General features: G+C 39.5%; 1 protein-coding gene across 5 annotated transcripts in view; it reads left to right on the forward strand.

Moving 5' to 3' along the window:
• Window positions 1-23,017, forward strand: part of COL15A1 (collagen type XV alpha 1 chain) — a 163,503-nt gene that overhangs the window by 42,727 nt on the left and 97,759 nt on the right. For all 5 annotated transcript variants that reach the window (XM_075083831.1, XM_075083832.1, XM_075083835.1 and 2 more), the window contains exons 3-5: window positions 13,067-13,614; window positions 17,016-17,090; window positions 17,527-17,622. In XM_075083831.1, the coding sequence (XP_074939932.1) occupies window positions 13,067-13,614; window positions 17,016-17,090; window positions 17,527-17,622 (719 nt within the window). The remainder of the gene's footprint in view (window positions 1-13,066; window positions 13,615-17,015; window positions 17,091-17,526; window positions 17,623-23,017) is intronic.

Genomic DNA, 23,017 nt, shown 5'->3' on the forward strand with positions numbered 1-23,017 from the left:
CCTGGTCTAGAGACAGAACCTTATAGTGGAGATGGGGGCTAGCAAAGACAGCAAGAGCAACTGCCGGAGCTGCTGATTAAGTGCTCTCTATTCTGGCTTCCCATTAAATCTCTTTATATGGGATGAGAATTTATATCCAGGTCAGTGTGCCAGACTATGTCAGTGTCTTTAAATAGGTGTCCGTTTTTCCACATTTGGGCAGAGACTCTCTGCTGACATGTACCACTGTTAAATCTAGGAAAGTGTCAGACGTCTCTCCCCCAGTACTTTATAGAAGAACTGTCTAGAAATGCATATTTTGGCAATGAGGTTGTTGGTCGTGGCCTTGCAAGAATTTTGTCCCTAAAACTTCAAGATAGAAAAAGAGAGAGGAAAAGAGAGAATAAGAATAACAATGAAATTTTTTTTCACTTTTAAAATACACAGCAGATTTAGTTTAATGTACTTTGTCTGATTTCCAAGGTCACAGTGAAAGAAAAAGGGCAGGGTGATAATTGACATCTGTTTTATTATGAACGTAATGGAAATTAAAACATATGCTAGCTTAGATGTTGTAGAAGAGTGCACACAGCAGACTCTGACACTGGTGATTCATAAGCAATGTTCTCCTTTCCTAAACCAAGGCTTCAGTCTGATTTATGAAGTCCTGTGTTGCTGCCTAGTGGTGAAATGCAAAAGCTCCTGCTCTCCTGCAATCTCTGAAGACTACTTGTCCCTTGAGCTGGCAATGATATTGCCCATATCATAGTTTACCTATTTACACCACACACAAATTTCATTCCATAAAGCCAGTGGCCAACCTTGCCAGTGCATACTGCTGGGCAGCTGCAATATTCAATACAGACTCTGTAATTTGTATACAGATAAACTTTGTCCAGTTATCTTTAGGAGGGTGGATGTCCTAGAAGCCTGCTCTTTCCCTCTCATACACACACCTGTCTTACTTGAGCAAGGCTGGATGCCAGAGCAGCTTTGCATTGTTCTGAGTGCAAGAACTGCCAAAACCCACTTCACCTCATCACAGGAAAGTAGTAGGGATAGTGTTCTGTATTTCTAAAAAAACAGTGAAGTTGCTCAAAGTTATACTTTTGTATAAGGTTTTGTTCCACCACCTTGTGCTGAATCCCTTTCCAGATGAGCTCCTGCTTATCTCAAGCCCTGTCCCTTCTGAGCCTCTAACCACCCTTCAACAGTTCAAGTTCTGCTTCATTGGTCTCTCTAATTCCCTCCAGGACCCTTCCAACCAGCCTATACCCATATTCTTCTTAACACAGATAACAGCATAACACCCCATACCTTTGTGCCTCTCTTCCAGCTAATCCTCCTTCTCTCCTTCCCTCCTGCTGGTGCTGCTGTTTGTCCAAGTACCTGAGCCAGGATTATGGCTGAATGTATGGCCTTGGGAATGCCTTTTAACTCAGTGAAGCCTGGTAATGCAGCCTTTATCCTGAAAATATCCCTGTCACCTTCCAGATTTGAACCATTCCTCCCACAACCAGGTGTTTCAGAGAAAGGCAACACTACTCATGGATCTCATGTTCATGGACAACTTGGTATAATTTTCTATAGGTAACCTGATCAGGTCGGATCTAGTAATTTGATTCAACATCCAGCAAAAAAGGCTACTTATTGTGATCTGTTGAGTGTCAGCATTGGACAGAAAGAAACAGGAATTGCATTACACTGCAGTGACAGAGGTTAGTTTTACATTATGCTGCTGTGATTGTAAATGCTGCTTAGTAGCAGAGGAGCCATGGGTCAAACATTTGGAGTTTTTTAGTACATCTGCTATCTGATCTGGCTACTCGGCTGAGTAGTACATAAGTACTACTCTTGTTACAAGTAACTACTACTAGTTACACACAGAGAAGACCCATGATGCATGGCTTCCAGGTGTGCAGCAGTTGTCATCTAAAAACGACAAATGTCATCTAAATGCAATCAGGCAATGGAGAAAAGGAAGTTTTGTTTCTTGTCCCATCTATCGCTCAAGGGCTGGAGAAAGGCAGATTGATTGTCAGAGAGTTCATGCACTCCACCAGCTCAAAGCATGAAGTCAGTGAAGAAGACAAAAATTAGAGAGGAAGTAATTAAAACGGTAACTCTTGATGTAACAGCCAAGCTGAAAATATCTGTGAATGCCTGTTGCTAAAGCCACTGATCAACCTCTCTGAAGTACTGAGAATAGGTAAAGAATCAGTGGTCCCAAATACGGGAAGTAGACACAAGTTTAAAAAGATCAATCAGATTGCTGAAAGACACAGTTTTAGGCTTCCACTGTTCTTCGTATTCCAAAATAGAATAGAGAAATAACTATATTTTCCATCTGTGTAATCTGACAGGATACATAGAAGTAATCAACTATTTATCCTGAGTATGTACACTGCTACACCACTATGATAGCCAAGAAGTCTACTTTTCATCAGAGAAATGTCATTTAGAAAGAACTTCTGGAGTTCATTTGATCCAGCCCCCTCTTCAAAGCAGCACTAGGAGTATGGATTTGCCTAGCCAAGTCCTGAAAAACTCCAGGGAAAAATTCCAAATCCTCTCTGAGCAAGCTGTGCCAGCACTGCTCCACCTTCTAACAAACAAGTTCATCCTGAAGTCAAAACTGAACTTGCCACATTAGTATAGTATAGTATAGTATAGTATAGTAGTATAGTATAGTATAGTACAGTATAGTACAGTATAGTATAGCATAGGTTTCATATGACTACTTCTACTGAAAGGAAGCATGGAGGATTCCTGTCCCTCCACATTCAGAAATACATCTGTATCTCTGTTAAAGCAGATGCTGACAAATACCAATTCTGGCATATATAAATAGAAAAAAAGCCCTACTTTGTATTTAGAGAAATTGTTTGTGCAGTCAGGTATAAATCTGCTACATGCTTGTGATAATGTGAAAGAACTGTCACTCTTTGGTTGCTTGAATACTGGTGTGAATACTATAAAAGAAGGTTGCTTCAAAAGTCTCCTTTCTGAAGACAGTGAAAATATTACTATGGCATTACAAATGTGCTCGGACTCATAGAATGAAAGAACCATTGAGGTTGAAAGTGACCTCTGGAGATCATCTAGTCAAATGCCCCTGCTCAAAGCAGGGTCAGCTACTCAGCGATCCAGGGCTGTAATGCTACTGTTTGCCTTCTTCCATCTTCTCAGCATCCTGAGAAGATCATATTATGAACATCATCTTATGATCACTACTGCAAAGACTGCCCCCAACTTTCACATCCCCCACTTCTTCCTTGATTGTAAGTGCGAGGCCCAGCATCCCCTCATTGGCTCCATGATCACCTCTACTGGGAGGCTGTCATTAATGCACTGCAGAAGTCTCCTGGACTGCTTGTGCCCTGCTGTGATGCCCTTGCAGGCTTCTAAATTAATGGTAAATATTTTGCAATGTTTAGAGGGCAAGTTGTTGTGGGGGCGGGGTCAGGGCATGTGTTTGGTTGACGGTCTTTTTACACAGTATTCCTGCAAGTCCAGAAATCATCTTTTTCCAGGAAGGGCATCTTTACTAATTTGCCTTTGCTTTTTGCACTAGTGCACATGGAAATCAGGGTCCTGTTTCTCCTTCTGACCTTGCAGCTCCCTGACACTTTTCCCTGCACTTGCTACACTCCTTCCATGGCTGGCTGACATTCTGCTTATGAGGCCTTTTGAGCCATTTAGGTATACCCATGAGAGGTATCCCTTCAAAGATTATTCCCTTTTCCATAAGTTCTTTCTTCTTCTTTACAGTCACATATATGCCTACAGATGTGCATACACAGTTCATGATTTTAAAATAGGTGGTTCACAGTGATTGTTTGACCTTAAATATAGCCTGGGCCATAAGGTTGCCCTAGATCATGCAGCAGACAACGGATGGTTTTCAGTCTATTGACCTTTTGGTTAACAGCTCAGTTAGCTTTGCCACACCACTGTAGTTGGATTGCTAAATATTTCCTAGTTTTGCCTCTCATCTGTTTCTAAGGAAAGCAGGACAATAAATATTTAACGTCTGTGCTATATTCAATATTCTACGCTGCTGTGGCTCAAAGAAACAGGCGTGTTTTAAACACATATTTTTGTCATTAAAGGAGAACAGTTCATTGAGTAAAAGTACACATTAAAACGCCTTGGTTTTATATACGAAAAGCCACGTGTACAAAAATGTATATGGAAGGTCTTTGAGAAAACCAGCGAACAAAACAGTAAGAAAATAGTCCAGTATTAGATCAGAAAAACGGAAAAAATGGCTTGTATGGAAGCCAATTTTTTAATTAGATTGCAAGCATTGTAATTAAATATAGTTTCTCAAACTAGATAAGATGGAAAAAAGGGAAGACTATTATGTGTAATATAGATGCATATTTAATAATGGTATTTAGGTCTGCGAACTATGTACATTTTTATCCAGTAGAGGGCAGAGTGATAATGACAGTAAAGCAGAAGCTGGCAGAAAGTGTTGGAAAACTTGCACAAAAGAATGTCGGGCCTGATTTTGCGTGTCAGTAAGTACTACAGTGTACTGACTGCAGCCTTACTTTTGGGTGTGCAACACCACTAAAAAGGGCTTATGAGGCTTCCTTAGGCATCTGGAAGAAAATGCTCCAGCCTTCAATACCAATATATTCTATCCATGTTTTCCAACAGTGTATCAATGGCAGCTAGAAATGTGTTCAAGCTGGATAGCAGAGCAAATGCTGTTTTTCCTGAGAGCAGCAATGACACTGGCCTCTTCTATTTCATGTAGCACATCTGGCACTGTGTTAAAATATTTCCCTTATTTTTCCCTTTGCAGTACTTGATTAAGTTTTGTTTTGTAGATGTGGAAATCCTTTTCTGTTTTATGTCATTGCTATAAATATTTCTTGCTAACTGCAATACACTTTGGCAGCAGAGGAAAATAAATTTTCTCATTGCATGTAACAACTGTATCCAGGAGAAAACAGTGTTCTATTACATTTACAGCATTTCTTTGAATGCAGGGTAGAGACAACATAGGCTGTGCACTGCAGCATTGAGACAGAGATGGCTTATTTAGCCTGCTGGAAAGGGAGCTTACTACCCAGGTTTATGAATATTTGGACTGGAAGAGGACAGAGAAGCGAGATCATCTTGGCTAAAGTTTAGACACAGAAGTGCCTGACATTGGCTGTTCTGAGCCTGGTCTGGTTTTGAAAGCCTTCACAGAATATTGCTTTTATCTCATTGCCTTAAAAGAAAATGAAAAGGAGCTGCCAGCAAGGCTCATGCAGCAGTGAACAGCAGTGGCAGAAGGCATTCTTTCATGGGATTGAAATCCAGCACGATGGAACATGTGTTCTTTTACAAGCATGGGACATGATTATAGAGAGAACCTCTGATAAAAGACTGTCTGAAGAGGAACAGGGGGAAACACTAGGTGAACTTAAGTTATATATCAAAAACAAAGGGAAAGTAATAATTTCATTCAAAAGCCAGAACCCACCCCACTTCCATCCCCAGACCTCTGGAGTTGTCCAAGCCCTCCCTTAACTAAAGCTGCCATGATTTTAGGTACAGAGTGGTTGGCTTCTTACATTTAGCAAATAGCATCTGCCTGAGCATGTTATTCTGACTCTTATGTACCTGTTAAGGTCCATTAACCTGGAGCAGAATTTGGCTAAATGTGGCAGCTAAGGTACCTGAATAATCATGTTAAAAGGCGTTTCTAGCTAGAAACACGATGGATGAAATATGACAATTCTTAAAACATCAGCGGAACAAATTTTACTACTAAAAATTAAGTGGTTGGGGCCAAATATGACAGCCCTTTTAGTCTTTGCAATCATGTAGTTGAGCTAGTCCAGCTCAAGCATCTTCCTACAGCATGGAAGAGAACAGCAGTGTGTTTATTTTGCTGTAGTGCAACATGGGTTGGTCACACCGTACAGTGCTAATCATTTTCTTTCGCTCAAAGGACTTGACATCAATATTTCTTTTCTTTTTTTTTTTTTCAGACTCAGGCCTTTGGAACTGTATTTTTTTTTAAATGGGGCTAAGATGGGTAATTCTGTCTAGGTCAGGGACGACTTGCCTTGCCTTTGCCTTTGAACTCTGCTTCTGATATATTTTCTAGTGGTGAAACCAAGGATGAAAGTACACTGACAAACAGTTGTTAAGCCTGCAGCATTTGGCTCTGTTGTAGTAGGTTTCCTAAAGTCTGAATGCTAGTATACTTTATACCAGCTTAGAAGTTAGATTGTGTGGAAGTGCAGTGCATTAGCTAGAAACAGGGGCTGTGGGTATTCATGTTTTACATGAGGTCTGTTAGACAACAGAAAATACAAATACTCTACTCCAGGTGTCAGGAGGTGTTGTAAGAAAAGTCCAGATTCTAGTCATATTTCTAAAATAGCTTTTTAAATACACCTTTAAGTTCCTGATAACATTAAAAAAAAAAAAAAACAGGCAGACAAATTCAGTCATGGTAATGGAGTTGCATACACTTATCACAAGGCTTATGCCACTTCACCTGCACTTATTAAATATGGATAAAGAAGTACACAGATCCAGTGATAAAGACACTGTTAGTCTGATGCAAAGTCTGCTAGGTTTACAAAGAGTCTTTCCACTGATTTCAGTGGACTGGCATTGGTCTGATGAGGCCTGATCATCCAATGGTTTTGGATCAGGTCCAGCATTGGGACTACCCTGCTCCCCATGGGAAAGCATAAAGAGGAAGCAGGCTGTATGAGGTCACGTGTATGCACAGTCCAAAGAGCATCCTCTGGGCTTCAGAAACTATAGATCCAGCAAGGCTCTGTGCCCCACCTAAACTGACCACGCATTTTTTCTGTTCTGTGTTCTTTCAATGATTCAGTGATCTTTGCTACTGCCCTCAATCATATAGATAGATACAGATATATAGATACAACCTGGATATGTCCTTCATCTTGAACTGAGGTCTATTTCCTTTAAGGGTAAAAGACAAATCTGTGTGTCTAGATTATGAGTGACATGCCTCCAGAAGCTATTAGATTGGAGCAAATTGCCTTTTGGTGTCACTGATTGCTCTCTGCACTCTTTCTGTAAAGACAACTAATGCGTCTGAAAGAAGGCTCCTAACGTTAAAGTTACAGATGAGTATAATATATCTGGGACTTTCTCTGCCTCTGCCTCCACTCCCATTTATAAGATATAAATACTGGTTTTGTGCTTAAACACTTGAAGCAAATGTAATGGGCCTCCAAGCAGGTAGGATTTTTTCTTTCCTCTGTACTTCACCCCTTGTGAGCAGTAGAAAAGTATTTTGTATCCCACAGGTTTGAGATTCCACCCTGCCTACCTCACGTCTGGTGAAGAAAAGGTATGTTTCTCTTGCACTACACATACCTGACAATGACCTGGAGAAAAATAAGTAGTGCCATCTGGGGTTAGATGAGCACAAGGGCTTAAGTCACATCTGTCATTTCACAGCTGCAGTTTCAAAATGGCTTTCATGAATGCCATTTCTATACCAGTAACGTTGGTTTTAGGAACTTCTCCAACTGCTGGCCTTCTACTCTCAACATCATATTTCTTTCTGGCTTCTTTTTCTGTCTAATGAGTAAACTCTTCTCCTCCTACCTGTTTCTAAGAAACTTTGACTCTTTTTTTTCCAGTCCATTTTGAGCTTCATGATCTTCCACTGTTATTGATTGCTGTGCTAAAGACATGAAAGGGAAGCCAGGTATCTTCCAATGCCAAAATCATGGCTTATTGTTTTTACGGCTATACTATTTTCAGTAGCGAAGCGGTGAGGTAATTACATGCAAAAACATAATTAAAAGAAAAAAAAACCTATACTATTATCATCTGCAGTCTTGAAACAATCTATATATTGATTTACAGGATGATTTTTACAACATAGTGATACTTCCTAACTGGTCCCTGGGTGGGAATCTCCAGGTATTTGCAAGTTCTATAACAATTCCAACTATAGCAGACAGTAACAAATGGCAACAAATGCAAAATATAGCACAGCTCCTAATTCTAGAGTTATAAAAATGCCATCCCAATTTATGGTATTCTACTACTTTCTTTTTGGGGATAAAATATGGCTAACATTAAAGCTGCTCTGTACCACACCGTCCAGTGCCCCAGGTCTAGGAAACATGGACATAAACAGGATGAATTCTGGATGCTCCCCAATATCTAGTGGCTTAGTAGCAATACATGTTTGAAACAAAATTATACTGGTGCAACATAGTGCTCTGCTGGCTTAAATTTACTTAAAACAGCATAGCATTTACCTATTGATTTAAGGGGAAAAGAAGGCATTTTTATTCCTGTTATATTAACATAGCAGCAGCAGAGGGACATTAATTTATCAGAGATAATTGAATGGGAACAAAACCTGTGGCTGTAAGTCCATATTCTGCTCTTAACTGTAATTGTAGGTCCTGATAAATCCATTAAGAGTTGGGGGTGAGATGTAACTACAGAATTTGGATAGAAGCTTCTTGTTTTGCTTTTCTGTAATGGATAGGTGCAAGCTTCTACCCCATTTGCACTGAAGTGCAGATGTTTGCTGAGCCTTCTGACTTGTTTTACTCAGTTGAAAATCCTGATTCTTCTTTACTGCCTTTTGCTGCTACCTTTTGCAGATATGTTTCACTTGTCTCAGAGCCTATACCAAAAAGCAAGCGTTTTGGGCTCTGTATGTTACTGTTTGGTATGTGACTAGGAAACTGCGGCTAGACTGCACCTTCACATGCGGTGTGGGGAGAATTAACGGGGTTTTTGTATTTGCGAAATCTTCCTTTGAGAAAGAAAAGTGGGAAACTACAGTTCTATTAATTAGATTTACTTCTGGGGTGCACCCTGCTATCCATGTCTGATAAGATTATTGTTGGCCACCTTAGATATTCTCCATCTGCTTTCTAGGCCACTTCTCCCATGGCTCTTTGGAAGTAGGTTAGGTATCTGCATACACATGCTATATTCTCCTTCAATCTCACTATTTTCCTTACCTTTTTACTCTTGAGTAATGGATTATGGATTTTATTTGTAGTTTAGGTTCCTTTATGTGTTTGTATGTGTGAATACAAAACACGACTTAAGATTAGATTCACAATCAAAAAAGCATAACCTTTGGCCAGAAAAAAAAAAGAAATGTGCACTTTTCAAACTATTAGGAAGGGGCAAAATCTATCAGACAAAGCATTTAAAAGTCCCTGAGGGAAGTAGTTTTTGGATAAGAAGAGAGTTTTTCTGTTTCTAAACATAGATTCCATACTTTCTGAAAATATGCAAGGGAAACCGTTTCTGAATGGATCACAACAGACTTTTTCCAGTTAATGGGTTCCCTTTGCAAGTAAGTGCCAAAGCTAAAGTACAGAGGAGATGATAGATTAGAATTGGTTTCGACTGGACTATGACGTCTTTGGCACTGGGAGAATATTTTACTATTTCTTTGCAAAACAACTAGGACAATTGAAACCACTTTGCAACACATAGCCCAGGATGGTACTACATATCATTAATGAATAACAATAGTATATTTCAGCTGAAGAATCTCTCTTTAACTCTTCATCAGAACCAGCTAGCCAGGTTTCAGAGCAAAGTGCAAGATTCATTTACTTTGCCTGATTTTAATCAGGTGTTTTAAGCAGTTTTTCAGTTTACTTTGTTTGCAGTATTCAGATGGATTGTCATACCTTTTCCATTACTATTCCATTTGGATTTATTCAGCCTACCTAGCTATTAAAATTATGATAACTAAGTAAGTTTAAAAATTGAAAGATACTTCATCAATCTAAACTAAACTAAATATATGCATTATGAAGTACTTGGGAATGCTTACAAATCATGGAACAGAGATCAAAAATCATAGAATCATAGAATGGTTTAGGTTGGAAGGGACCTTCATAGGTCATCTAGTCCAACCCCCCTGCAGTGAGCAGGGACGTCTTCAGCTAGATCAGGTTGCTCAGAGTCCTGTCCAACCTGACCATGAATGGTTCCAGGGATGGGGCATCTACCACCTCTCTGGGAGAACTGTGCTAGTGTTTCACCACCATCACTGTAAAAAATTTTTTCCTTCTATCTAGTCTAAATCTACCTTCCTTTAGTTTAGAACCATTACCCCTTGTCCTGTCACAATAGGCCTTGCTAAAGAGATTGTCCCCATTTTCCTGTAGTTCCCCTTTCAGTACTTAAAGTACTGAAAGTCCGCAATAAGGTCTCCCTGCAGCCTTCTCTTCTTCAGCTCTCTCAGCCTGTCCTCATAGGAGAGGTGCTCCAGCCCTCGGATCATTTTTGTGGCCCCCCTCTGGATCCTCTCCAACAGGTCCATGTCCTTCTTGTGCTGAGGGCTCCAGAGCTGGATGCAGCACTCCAGGCAGGGTCTCATCAGAGCAGAGGGACAGAATCACCTCCCTCAACCTGCTGGCCACGCTTCTTTTGATGTGGCCAAGCATACAGTTGGCTTTCTGGGCTGCAAGCGCACATTGTTGGCCTATGTCCAGAATCATGTTATAACCAATAGCTTTGGAATTGTTCTCAATGGTAATATTTAATTGTTTTGTACAGTTTTGTTTGAAGTCACCAGCCTAGGGGAAAGTCACTGTCTCCCTTAAGGAATTACACTGTAGGCAAAGAAACAGGATTACCAGTACAATTTTCCTCATATTAAGACCATTTTATCAGTTTAATTTCATCCCATTACATTCCCTGTAACAGAGGACTATCCATGTGAGCAGCTAATGGACACCCATCCTGTTATAGTCTCAAAACCCCCAACTTCATGATGTGGGAGTGGTTCATTAGTATCTTAATGAGAATAAGCTATGCTGAGAGCTGTGAGGTTAATTATCCAATTTCTCTTTGATGGCCAATTATCATGCCTGAACTGGCCAGCTGATACAAACACATGCAGCTTTAGCGCATATTGGGGCAGGGGAGGGATGTAGGAGTGCTACAGGTATTAGAGGCAGAAATAGGTCCTATGTGTGTGAGGAAGAGCTTGAGGTATTCCAGGTTGGCAGGATGTACTGAGCTGAAGTGAAAATAATGATGCAGGACACAGATCCTAGGAAACTAGGTGTTACAAGTTCTGAAGCAAAAATTATTTGTAATTACATGTGTATATCCCAAGGTTTAATACACAACCAGGAAACTTCAGCTTATCCCATGACTGGAGTGTATGGGCTGCTGGTAAGATGCAGGTCATCTCAGGGTGAAATGCATCAGAATCTGGGGATGACTTGGTCCTTGACGGGTAGGCTGAGCCAGGAGCCAGCTCCATGTGTCTCATCACTGTTTACCTTTAGACAGACTGGGAGCTTGTTTTCAGCTTCTGTAAATGTTCAAAACACAGATCTGGGGACTGACTTACGTCTGTTGTCCCTAATGTACTTATAAGATGGTCTAGTTTTAGGTTCTGTCCCTTGTAAATGCCTGCAGTGTTAGACTACCATAGGTGGTATCAGTTCTCCCCACATTGTGTTGGAAATTGCTGAGCAAGCTAACTTTGCTCAATGCTGTCTGGAGACATCACCTTAAGGAACTTTCCTGATGCACAAATGTCATCACAAGGAAGGGCCTTGGGAATACTAGCAGTGGGAGCCCTAGTGGATGATAGGCTGTGTAGGTACAAAGAAATACCTCACCACCACAGATACTCTTCCAGATATGTTATTTGCACCTGCTGTGGTAGAAGGTGGAAAAGTGAAGTATGAGACAAGTTCAATCTGTTCTTAGTGAGGTTTCAAGGTTGTTTGCCACATCTCTACTGTTCTACCACAGGACCTCTGTTTTCTATGTTACTTTTTTATCTGATGGAGTTAATGTGAGAACTGGTATCTGAGGTAGATAAAGAAAGGACTGCAAAACAGTAGTTTCAAATACATGCTCTCTTTTACCCAGAATCTGAAGATTTTCAGAAGGCACTGAAGTCTAGGATACACTGGATCAAGAAAATTTAAAAATATCACTTTCTTGGGTCATGGAGGTCTTTTCTCATGTCTGCTGAGGAAGCCAGCAGTTACTTGGTCATGAACTGGACTTTACGAGTGATTCTAGTTTTACATGATGTAGCTATATTAAGACATACCCTAGCACTTTGTTTACTTCTGCATAACAGAAATGTTCTCAAAAGGGTGAAAATTTACACCAGTAAGAAGAACTGAGACTTCTATACAAATAAAGAAACTTAAAAGGTACGTTAGAGGGGATTGAAAAAGCAGGAAAGGCTTCAGATTTGAGTGGAGCTCTGTATAGATTCAGGTATGAATCACTCATTATTAAAAACAGCATCTTTTTTTTGCTTGTTTTTACTTCTTAGAAGGATAAAATTAGTAGAAGTTCTGTTTCTGATATGGTGCTAGACTATGCTTTCCCAAGGCTCTAGTGAAAATTGGGTATGGATACTTCACTGTTGTCATTGCTCCTTCATTGTGAAGGAGCTGTCTCTCTGGGCATGTTTGGCACAGATACGTAATCCTGTGTGTTTGCCAAAGCAAAAATACTCTCATTTCAAAACTGAATTTCAATCGCTGAATAGTATTTGTTATGTATACAGTGCAACTAAGGAGATAAATCTGACAGGAAGTACATAAATAAAATCTAACTGTTGTAGAAGCAGGTAACTGCAAGGGTTAAACCAAATACACTGTAATTTTTATCCTGTTTGTGAAACGGTGTCATGCTGTTTGTAGAGAACTCTTGCTGTCTTCTTAGTTTGTGAGGATAAAGGATATCAGTTTATTTGGGAAAACAAAAGGTTGTTCAGTCTTCACTGAATCCACTCTGCAAGCACATTCAGTACTTTTCTTTGAAGTAAAATATATGTTGCAGGAGCTACTTGTTATCGCTCAACTTCACCAAATGTTTACATGCGCCTTTCTGTAGCATATGAGTAACCTCAGTTAGTCAAGGACAAAGAATGACCCATGTACTTAGCTGGATGTGTTTAAGCACTAACCGAACTGGGGCCTGCAGTATTAGAAGTATGTTACTGCTATTATAACACTGCATTATGGTTTTTAAGGCCTTTCTTAAATAATATAAATTAAATGGGCTGTGCACCTAAGAATAGATAACATGTTTTTTCTCACACACTTTACAGAACGAGGCTCAAAAGGACATCTTGACCTCACGGAGTTAATAGGAGTTCCTCTTCCTCCTTCCATCTACTTTGTCACCGGCTATGGAGGGTTTCCAGCTTACAGCTTTGGTCCGGATGCTAATATCGGTCGATTGACAAGTGCTATAATACCATTGCCTTTCTATAGAGATTTTGCTATCGTAGTTACAGTGAAACCAAACAGTGATCGTGGAGGAGTGCTGTTTGCAATAACAGATGCCTTCCAGAAAACAATTTACCTGGGAATGAGACTTTCACCGGTTGACGACAGCACCCAGAGAATAATTATGTACTACACAGAGCCTGGTTCCCATATCTCCCGAGAGGCTGCTTCATTTAAAGTGCCAGTGATGACTAACAGGTGGAATAGGTTTACCGTGACTGTTCAGGGAAATGGTGTTGCTTTGTTCATGGACTGTGAAGAATACCAAAGAGTTCAGTTTGAAAGGTCAGCTCAAGCCTTGGTATTTGAATCTGGCTCTGGGATATTTGTTGGTAATGCAGGAGCCACAGGACTGGAAAAGTTCACAGTAAGTACTGTCCAATAAATTCACATGCCTCAGTGTTTTATGTATGTACTTTCTACCCAAGATAGTCTGCTTACAATGGTTATATCCCAAATGAGGTTACAAATCATATAGGTTGTATTTTCCATACCTGGCTAGGGTTCAGGCAGTGCAGATATATAAACTCTGGCTTAAAATGCAAATGTTCCTAGAATGTCAGAAATTTATTAATGATTCAGATGTTAAGTTCAATGCTCGGTCTGAATATGAGGAATTTCAAAGTAAATATATCATAAAACTTTATATGGCCTTTTTATGAAGGGCAGATTTCAGAGTATCCGTTTGTTTAACTTCTGAGAATAATACCTTAGTAGAAAATCAATATTTTAAACTATTATTAACTAGGTATGTTTACCTCACATTCAGCATCAGAAAGAGAATTATCTCATCAAAGATAAAGATAATTGGAAGATAACGCTGTATTTCTACAATTTATACATTACTTGAAACTTATCAGGTGCTTTAGAAAAATAGAATGGACTGAAACCACCAGTACAAGGCTCTCAAGCCTTCTTAGCTTGAGCATAAACATCGTTCCTGCTGCATCCCAACTGGAATTCTCAGCCCTTGAGCTTCCAAAACAGAAATGTGAAAGCTGTCAATATGTGTAAGATTGACTCATCGTCAAACTGAAAAGGGAAATGTCACAATTTTCCTGTCTTGTTTTTGTACTTTCCTTGTACTTCAAAACTTGTACCATATTTTATGAGAGTAATATCTCTTCCCCTAAACTAGTAATGCAGCAGCACAAAACTGAGTGGATACTTTGCTTTAGAGAAAGAAGGTGTTCTTTCCAAAGTTCAGGTGTACTGGCAGGTTGCGAGCTCCATCTGGTACGAAATAAGGATAATGTACGTTTATCATTTATCTGACTAGTCTAAGCACCTAGAATTACGGGAATATATTGATTAGCATCAAATAAATGGTGGAAAGGAATATGTGGGAAAACTGGCTGCTGGCGCTACCTTTCTTAGACAGATGGGATGACTGGAGTATTGGACATGCCTGAGTAGTAAGTTGGAATGAGAAACATTCAAGAAAATTATACCACTTTGCTATCCCACCTGGAAAACACATATGTGATGATCAGTTGCTGAGATTATCACCAACAGATCTGTAAATAAGGTAACAGGAATGCGTGGTGGATTACACTGTAAGGCATTTCCACTGAAATAGGCTGTTCTGTATGCTATATTGAGTACACAAATTTCAGGCAATATTCTGATTGCTTCAGTACTATTCATTGTGATGTGTACTCTAGGTCTTGTGCCTTGGATTCTTCACACATCATATGTCACAATTGCTTTTGGGTAGAAAAACTAAATGGTTGGTTCTTCCTCAAGCTCTGTTTATACAACAAGAACTGTTTACATCAATTGCCCAAAATAGAAACAATTCACAGCAGACTGTGCAAATTACTTTGAACGGATGTCAGTTGCTGGTTTGCTCTGGCTAATGGGAATTTGTGTGTCTATGGCTCTGGTTGCCAGATGCAAAAGGATATAGCTATCATCAGATTTTATGGAAACAAAAGGAAATTCTAGCCCTGGTTCTTGTAAAGTAAAGTAGAAACCAGACAACAACCAAATATAGCTGAATCAGTGATGAAGCCAGATTCTGCAAACCAGCTTTAACAGAAAAGACAGCAACAGGCGTAAGACCCAAAGGGGGATCACAGTACCCCACACCAACTGTCCCTACCATGGCAGGCTTGACCATGACTTTCCTAGTTGGACGAATTGGCTAGCAGCAACACCTGGGAAACATTTGGACTCTCCGTTTAACTTCCTTCACCATCCAGGACCACAGATTAAAGCAAGAGGAGAAAAATGTTTGTACTGTACTGTGAAAACAAAGCATCACTTCCAAGAGACTGCTGAAGTGTCTGGTTGTGCCTCCTTTCATGTATAATTTTTCAGTGAACTGTTGTCTGACATTGTTCAATATCTGAGTTGCCCATTGTTAAGTTTTGAGAGAAATAGGGTGGTTCAGTTCACTGAGCTGTTATCTCATATTGCCTGCAAACTCAGGAGGCACCAACTGCATGAGTTTCATGGTCTTTGAAGGTAGAGAAATTAAAGGATCATTAAAGGCACACTCTCAGATTTTGTTCCTTTCTGAAATATTCTAGAAGCCACCAAAAAAATTGCTTCAAAAATACTCCCTTGCTTATAATCTCCCAATGCTTCTAGGACAGGGAGAGAAGACCGCTGCGAAAGGAAGGAGTGGGTGGAAAGTCAGACATAGCAGTGTATATAAATGGTAGCTACTCCTCCTCTGGGGTTTGCATTTTTTGGTGGCATTAAGTAACAGCAAAGCATACTACTTTTCTCATCTCAAAAGTGGTTGCAGTTTTCCTCACAGAGACTCAGGCTTTCTATAGCCCTGAGTGAGCAGATCTGCTGCGTGTCTGTGGTAGAACTCAGCAGACAGAGAACAACCAAGATATTGCATGTTGTAAACATTCTAGCTCCTTGAAGAGAAGTCACTGGACTGAGAAGTGTTCTGCATCTGTCTAGATAAAAAGACTAAATCTGTCAGCTTCTTCACGCTCTTCTCTACAGAATATACAAAAGCAGAGAAACAAAATATACAGTCATAAAAACAGGAAGAGGTAGGTCATGTGTAAGATAGCAAGATTAGTAAGATGGCTCTTGATTTGAATACCCATCTTTTTGTCCTGTCTCATGCCTAACTCTTTGAGACCTCATAGCAAGGAAACATCCCCAACAAGTTTCTTAAAACACTTGAGTTTTGTAATCAAAGAAACAAGACTTAAATGTTTACAATGAAATTGTTACTGTTCCTTCAGCATGCCAGACTGAGAAATATAATTTATGACTCTGAAAAAAACCCCATTCGTTATCAGAAAATCAATCTCCTTTCTCTCCACTTTGAAAAGTTTTGAGCTGGTTTCTCTCTGACCCACTTCATCACTTACTGCTATTTCCCATCCTTTGTCTCCATTTTTAGGGGTTTTCACATACCATTTTTGGAGCTGCAATGTACTACTTAACTAGAGAAAGCAGACAGTGCTTTACAGACTCTAGGACATAATCTAGGACTAGATCCTTCAGTTGGGGCACTAACAATACAGTGTAGCAATTGTATTGTCATTGGGACATGATAGTCATTGTATTCTGGCAGCCTCAATTTTTTCTATAATTTGCAAAAGGAAAACGTAAGAATATATTTACATTTTTAAACTGGGTTTATTACCATAAAATGTTATGCTTCAGATAATTTTCCAAGCAAATCAGAACAAAGTCTGGGGTTTTTTTGTTGATTTAATTCCCACCCCTCCATCCTCCACACATACTGCTTAAAATATTACCTCCTTGAACTGTTTTTGTTGTTTCATGTAGGGCTCGATTCAACATCTGACAATCAAATCTGACCCAAAGGCTACTGACGATCATTGTGAGGATGATGATCCTTATGTGAGTATTCTTACACTTTTTTATCTATCCTCAGTGCCTCAGAGATTTCAAAGTCGTTTGCTATTAGACATTTTTCATAAGACTAAATATAGTATTCTTCTTGGGAACATAGTATCATACTTAAAACTATCAGAGTGTGGGAATCTCTGTTTTTAACTACACGGCCCCTAAACCTGTGACTTTTCAAAAAGCATCATTTTCTTTCATCTACAACACCTTTGAGAAAATGAACTATGACTTATTTTTCTGAAGGCTTATTTTCATGAAATGTTGTAAGTACTGAAATAAGTTAACACCATAATGACACTGAGGCTTCACCAACTGAAGAAAAAAAAGGATTTTTTTTTTTTTGCATTGAAGTAACCAATTCCTCGGAGATCCTACTTTTTTTCCCCTGACTTTTATGAACTTGCTATCATGATTGGGTTTTGCACAGGCTTCAGGGGACATCAGTGGCAATGGCAGCATTCAAGAACATGAAGGCATTTCTGAGACACAAGAAGACCTTTCACCTCCTCATCTTCCTATAAGGGTAAATTTATTTTATTTATTTGCTTTACATTTCAGGTTTCATATTACTTTTTTAGATAGCAAAGTCTGGGTTTTGTCACTGGTTGTTCATATGTGGCAACTTCCAAAGGCACCTGTGAGAACAACATGCACCCAATCCATAGCAATGACTGCACTGTGCCAGATCAAAAATCTGGTATATTTGACAACAATCAGCAGCCAGTACTTTGGGAAGAGTATAACAGCAAATCAGAAACATAAATATGACACTTACTGGGAATACTCTTTTACTCTGCAACAATTTCCATCTCAGGAAATGCATGTGCCAGGACTGTATCTGTTTGTGTTTAGTGGACCTCAGCTGAATTTTGTGCCCTTGATTTTCTTGCCTTCTTTTTTTTTTTTTCCTAACCTATGGGAATTTTAGCATCCTCAGCTTCCTGCTGCAGAGTTCCTTGGCTTATTTAATGTCACACTTTATGAAGGACTCTCACCTTTTTCTTGCCCTTCTGAACATGATAACTGCAGCTCTCATTTGGTGGTTACTCTACTGGAAGAATGAGTAAACAGTTGTTCCTTACTCAGCATAACATTTGTGATTTTAGAGATTCCTATCATATCATGTAGCCCCTCCCTTTTTGTGCCAGGCTGAAATGCTCGAGTCCATTCCTCACGATGAAGCTTTCCACGCAGCTTATATCAAGCATTCTATTTTATCCAATTTCTTTAGAAAAAAACAGTATGTTTGTGAGAAAGTACTTTACAGAAACCATGCTGACATTCCTCTGTGTCATGGTTTAGCCCCAGTCAGCAACCAAGCACTACACAGCCACTCTCTCACTCCCTCACTGTGGGACAGGGCAGAGAATCAGGAGAGCAAAAGTGAGGAAACTCGTGGGTTGAGATAAACAGTTTAATAGGTAAAGCAAAAGCCGTGTGTGCAAGCAAAGCAAAACAAGGTATTCATTCACTACTTCCCATGGGCAAGCAGGTGTTCAGCCATCTCCAGGAAAGCAGGGCTCCCTCAAGCATAATGGTTACTTGGGAAGGCAAATTCCGAATGCCCCGCCCTTCCTTCTTCTTCCCCCAGCTTGACATACTGAGCATGACATCATATGGTATGGAATATCCCATTGGTCAGTTGGGGTCAGCTGTCCCAGCTGTGCCTCCTCCCAGCTTCTTCTGCACCTGGCAGAGCACAGGAAGCTGAAAAAGTCCTTGACTAGCGTAAACACCACTTAGCAACAACTAAAACATCTCCACAGCATCACCACTGTTTCCAGCACAAATCCAAAACATAGCCCCATACTAGCTACTACAAAGAAAATTAACTCTATCCCAGCTGAAACCAGCACACCCTGATACGGCACATACTTCAGCTCTTTCATTGTTGAATTCTTCAGAACTCGTGTGTGAATACATTTTGAGATGATTTGTTGCCATTGACTTAGTGTGTTTCCTAAGGCCTTTTCATAAGCCTGAAAGGCCAGTAAGTTACTATTTTCTTCAAAATGCAAGAACTTCATGTGAAAATATTTCCTTGGATCACACACATATTTTTTCCAAAATGCCTGGGGACTTCAAAAGACCATACCAGCATGTCAATAAATATGTCGTCCCCTTTAGCAAGATCTTTAATGCTGTTGCTTAATTAGATATGTCTAAATGCAAATTACTCATGGGATTTGTATGCCTTCCAGAGTGACTGCCCATGGAGTTTTAATGGGTTTATCCATTAGAAATATTAAACAAGAGACAGATAAACAAATGGCAATCTAACAATCAGTACAGTCACTGGCAGATGTTTCTGAGAAAGTTTTTATTTATCTTCTACTGTGAAAAATAGCCAAAAAAACTCTCCAAATCAGCACTTTGAAGCAAATTGCTATGCTAAGCTGGAATAAAACAAGTCAAAGGTCATTCCTGAAAATGCAATCTCTGAATAAAGCCACTTAGCAATGTTGATGATGCATATTCTAATTTGTATTTTTCTGCTTAGTAGTTCAGTACTGTGCAGTAGGAATGGATAGCATTCTTTTGACTATTTCAGAATATTTCCATTTAACTGGCCTTGTGAATCAGCAAAAAAGGTCACAGTGAATCAGCTGACGTAAATCCATGCTGACGTTTCCTAGCTACCTTTTTCTCCTTCATGTGCCTAGAAACATGTTTCAAGAGGACTTGCCTCATGATTTTCCCAGAGATTTAAGTGAGGCTGACCAGTCTGTAGTGATGTGGATTCTTCTTTCGGCTTTAGAGTAAACGTAATAATCTGACAGTAAATGTTGCAAATTAGTTTTTCCATTTTTAAACTAATTTTTTATTAGTCACACACTGATCACAAGAAATGTAAAAGTTCTAAATTCTTTTTATGGGGATTCTAAAGTATGTTCTGGACTGCATATTAGTATTTGGTATTTGGCATTTGTCCTTGTTTCTTCATTCAGAGTTAAATACAAAATTGACTAACAGGTTTACCTAGTCCCTCATTGTTTAATCTGCAGTCTTTACAGGAGTAGCACACACACTTTTATACATATTGACAAAAAAAATCATGGAACCAGACTTGTCTCACTAGTGGCAGACAACAAAAGTTGCAAGTTGTAGCTGGGGAAGTTCAAGCTGGATTTCAGAAAACTCTCTTCAATAGGGTAATAGTGTAGCACTGGAACAGGTCACCCAAAGAGGATATCAAATCTCTGTCCTTACAAGTTTTCAAGATTTCATTAGACAAAGTCATGGCTGAGCTGATCTACTTACATGAGTGGCCTATTTACATGACCTCAGAAAGGTTCCTCCCAACTAAAATTTCTTGTATGTGCCCATGCAGCCTGTGTGAATCTTGACTCAGTGACATGAGTTTTCTCTCTGTCTTTTCAAGTTCCCTGTGGCTGGACATAGAGTGGACAGAATACCAAAGAAAATGCATCGTTAGTGCAAGAAAATAAAGTCCGTCATGGAAAAAGTTACAGTGAAGTTGCTCTTTCCCAAGGGAGTGATTCCTAAGCCCTTCCTTACACAAGCTTTATCTAGCTGTTGTGCCTGTCATGGCAGAGGTTACATTCAAAAAATTCCATTCCTAAATTCTGTACATCATCCTAAACACAAAAGGCAGAGATCAGAGACCAAAGAGTCTGAGGAGACCTGCTGGGCTCTTACAGAGGTCCAGAATTAAGGCCTCAACAGTGTGAATCCTTCCATGACACTGTTTCTATTTCCTAAGACTGGGAAATGTGGTGCCTACGACGTTCCTTGAACATCATGTGTACAGCCTAAGCACTTAGTTCTTATGCCACACAGTTGTCTCCCAGATAATGTGGAAGCCATTGTGTTCCCAGTTAAGGAATGCTAAAACAAGTGTTGATAGAACACTTGTTGTAAAGAAGAAACAGAGATGTAGATTGAACTACAGAATATCTCTTTCTACTGTCACCTCAAAGGAAGTTATTAAGATCCCAGTGCTTGCTGCACCCACATCAGACCTCTCTCCTTTTACTGAAGGCTTTCTGTAAATTCTGGACCTTTCCTGAGGGAGGAAAATCCTCAGTATCTGAATTGGGGTGCATGTATGTGTGCTAAGAACTGTCAAAGAAGATGCCTAAACTACAAAGAGATGGTCTAGGTGACACAGAAAGTCTTTACCTTACCACCAGAGGACAGAAAATCTGGAGAAAACAGTATCTGCGAGTTTCCCAAGAAGCATTGTCTTCTGGGGGAAAGTTTTGAGACAGGCAGGACAGCAGGAGAATACGCTGAATCTGGTGTTATGCACAGAGGCAGGAATAACCTTTTATAACTCTGGATTTAGGTAGTTCTGAGTTCAATCCCCTGCAGGAGCTAGAATGTAACTGGCTGTCTTCTCTGTAGTGTCATCCTATTCATCAGTAGCTGCAGATGAGAAAGCAAAGGGTCTTACTGCTTCTTAGAGGTTCACTGACTTCTGAGCAGCTGTACCTATACAGCTACTGCTCTGTATATATATGCAAATATACTAATATAGCTCTGTAAGGAAGACTGCTCTGGGTAGTCCACATGCAGTGGCTTGCTTTATTTTCTACAGGGCAGGAGAAGGTACTAAAATGGCCACTTGCAATCTCCTAATCCATTTCCCAACTGCCTTTGCGCACAGGGAGTACATGTGGACAAGTAGCGGATATCCACCCTACCATTCTTTTACTAGACACATCCTTCAACACCATTGGCTGATGTTGATCTCTAAATTTTGTGCGTGATTGTTAGATACAACTTCTTTATTCCACAGATACGTTTTAATGTCTAAACTGACTGGGATTATTTAAAGAGGTTTTGTTGGGGTTTTCTTCCAATTGTCTCACTAAATTACAAATGTATTTTTTTCATTATCCTAATTCTTATAATTCTATCAAGCAGATAGTCACTATCATCTATCAAGTTTGCATTCTTATGAGTGCAGTGTGAGGATTGGGTTGTTTTTCTACTGTCTTCAAGTAAATATTTCTATTCTTCCCATTGTTTTCTGGTGCAGAGAGTTAGATTTGGGATATTTGCTAATAGTATGTGGAGGGATTTTTTCCATTTTATAGATTTTTCTTATTATTTCTCAAAATGAAACATTTAGATCTTTGTCCTACTGTTGCTTTATTTATTTTCCCAGTGAGAAATACACATCAGGAATGCTTTACAGACTGTACAATCAAGCACGTTCTGAACTGTGTGAACTATTTTCTACTGTTAATCTGAAGTATTGGTTATTATGCATCAGAAGAGGGAAGTCACTGGACATTGCATTTAAAGGGAAAAGTCCGCCCTTCTTTCTCAAAGTAGACAACACCCAGTCTTACTGAGGATTTTAAAATACAAAACCCTGTAATACCTGACTAGACTAACACTGCAAGTTTACTATGGTTCAGATAAACAGGCTGCATAAAAAGGTTTATGGTCTTTAAAGATTAATTGAAATATTCTTACACACAATGTCAACAACAAGGTATATATTTATAAAAGAAATAAGAGCAGAGGAAACATGCATTTGTTTCTTTCTCAAGTGGAGTACATAAAACTGAAATCAAATGAAAGTACTTTTGTCAACTATAGTGGAGATCAGATCCAGCCCACTGTGGAAAAGATTTCCTTTCCCCTTCAAATGGGGCCTAAAGCCTATTTTCAATGTTTATTAATAACAAGAAATATCTTGAAGCTTTTCCTCAATTATAAGGATACAAAACCAGTGAGACAAAAATCATGCCAATGACGTTACCTCTCTTCTTTTTGCTGACAACTCAGGAACTATTTCAGCAAGCCCTATTATGACGTTTTGCACATCTTAACCTGGATCAAGACAAGGATGCTTGGCCCTTTAGGTCTGCTCCAGGTTACCATGGCAACATAATCACTTTTAAATTTTATTTAAATCGCAGGTGTGGGTTTGCAAGATGTAA

The sequence above is a fragment of the Phalacrocorax aristotelis genome, chromosome 2, assembly GCF_949628215.1.
Source record: "Phalacrocorax aristotelis chromosome 2, bGulAri2.1, whole genome shotgun sequence".
NCBI classification, from domain to species: Eukaryota; Metazoa; Chordata; class Aves; order Suliformes; family Phalacrocoracidae; genus Phalacrocorax; species Phalacrocorax aristotelis.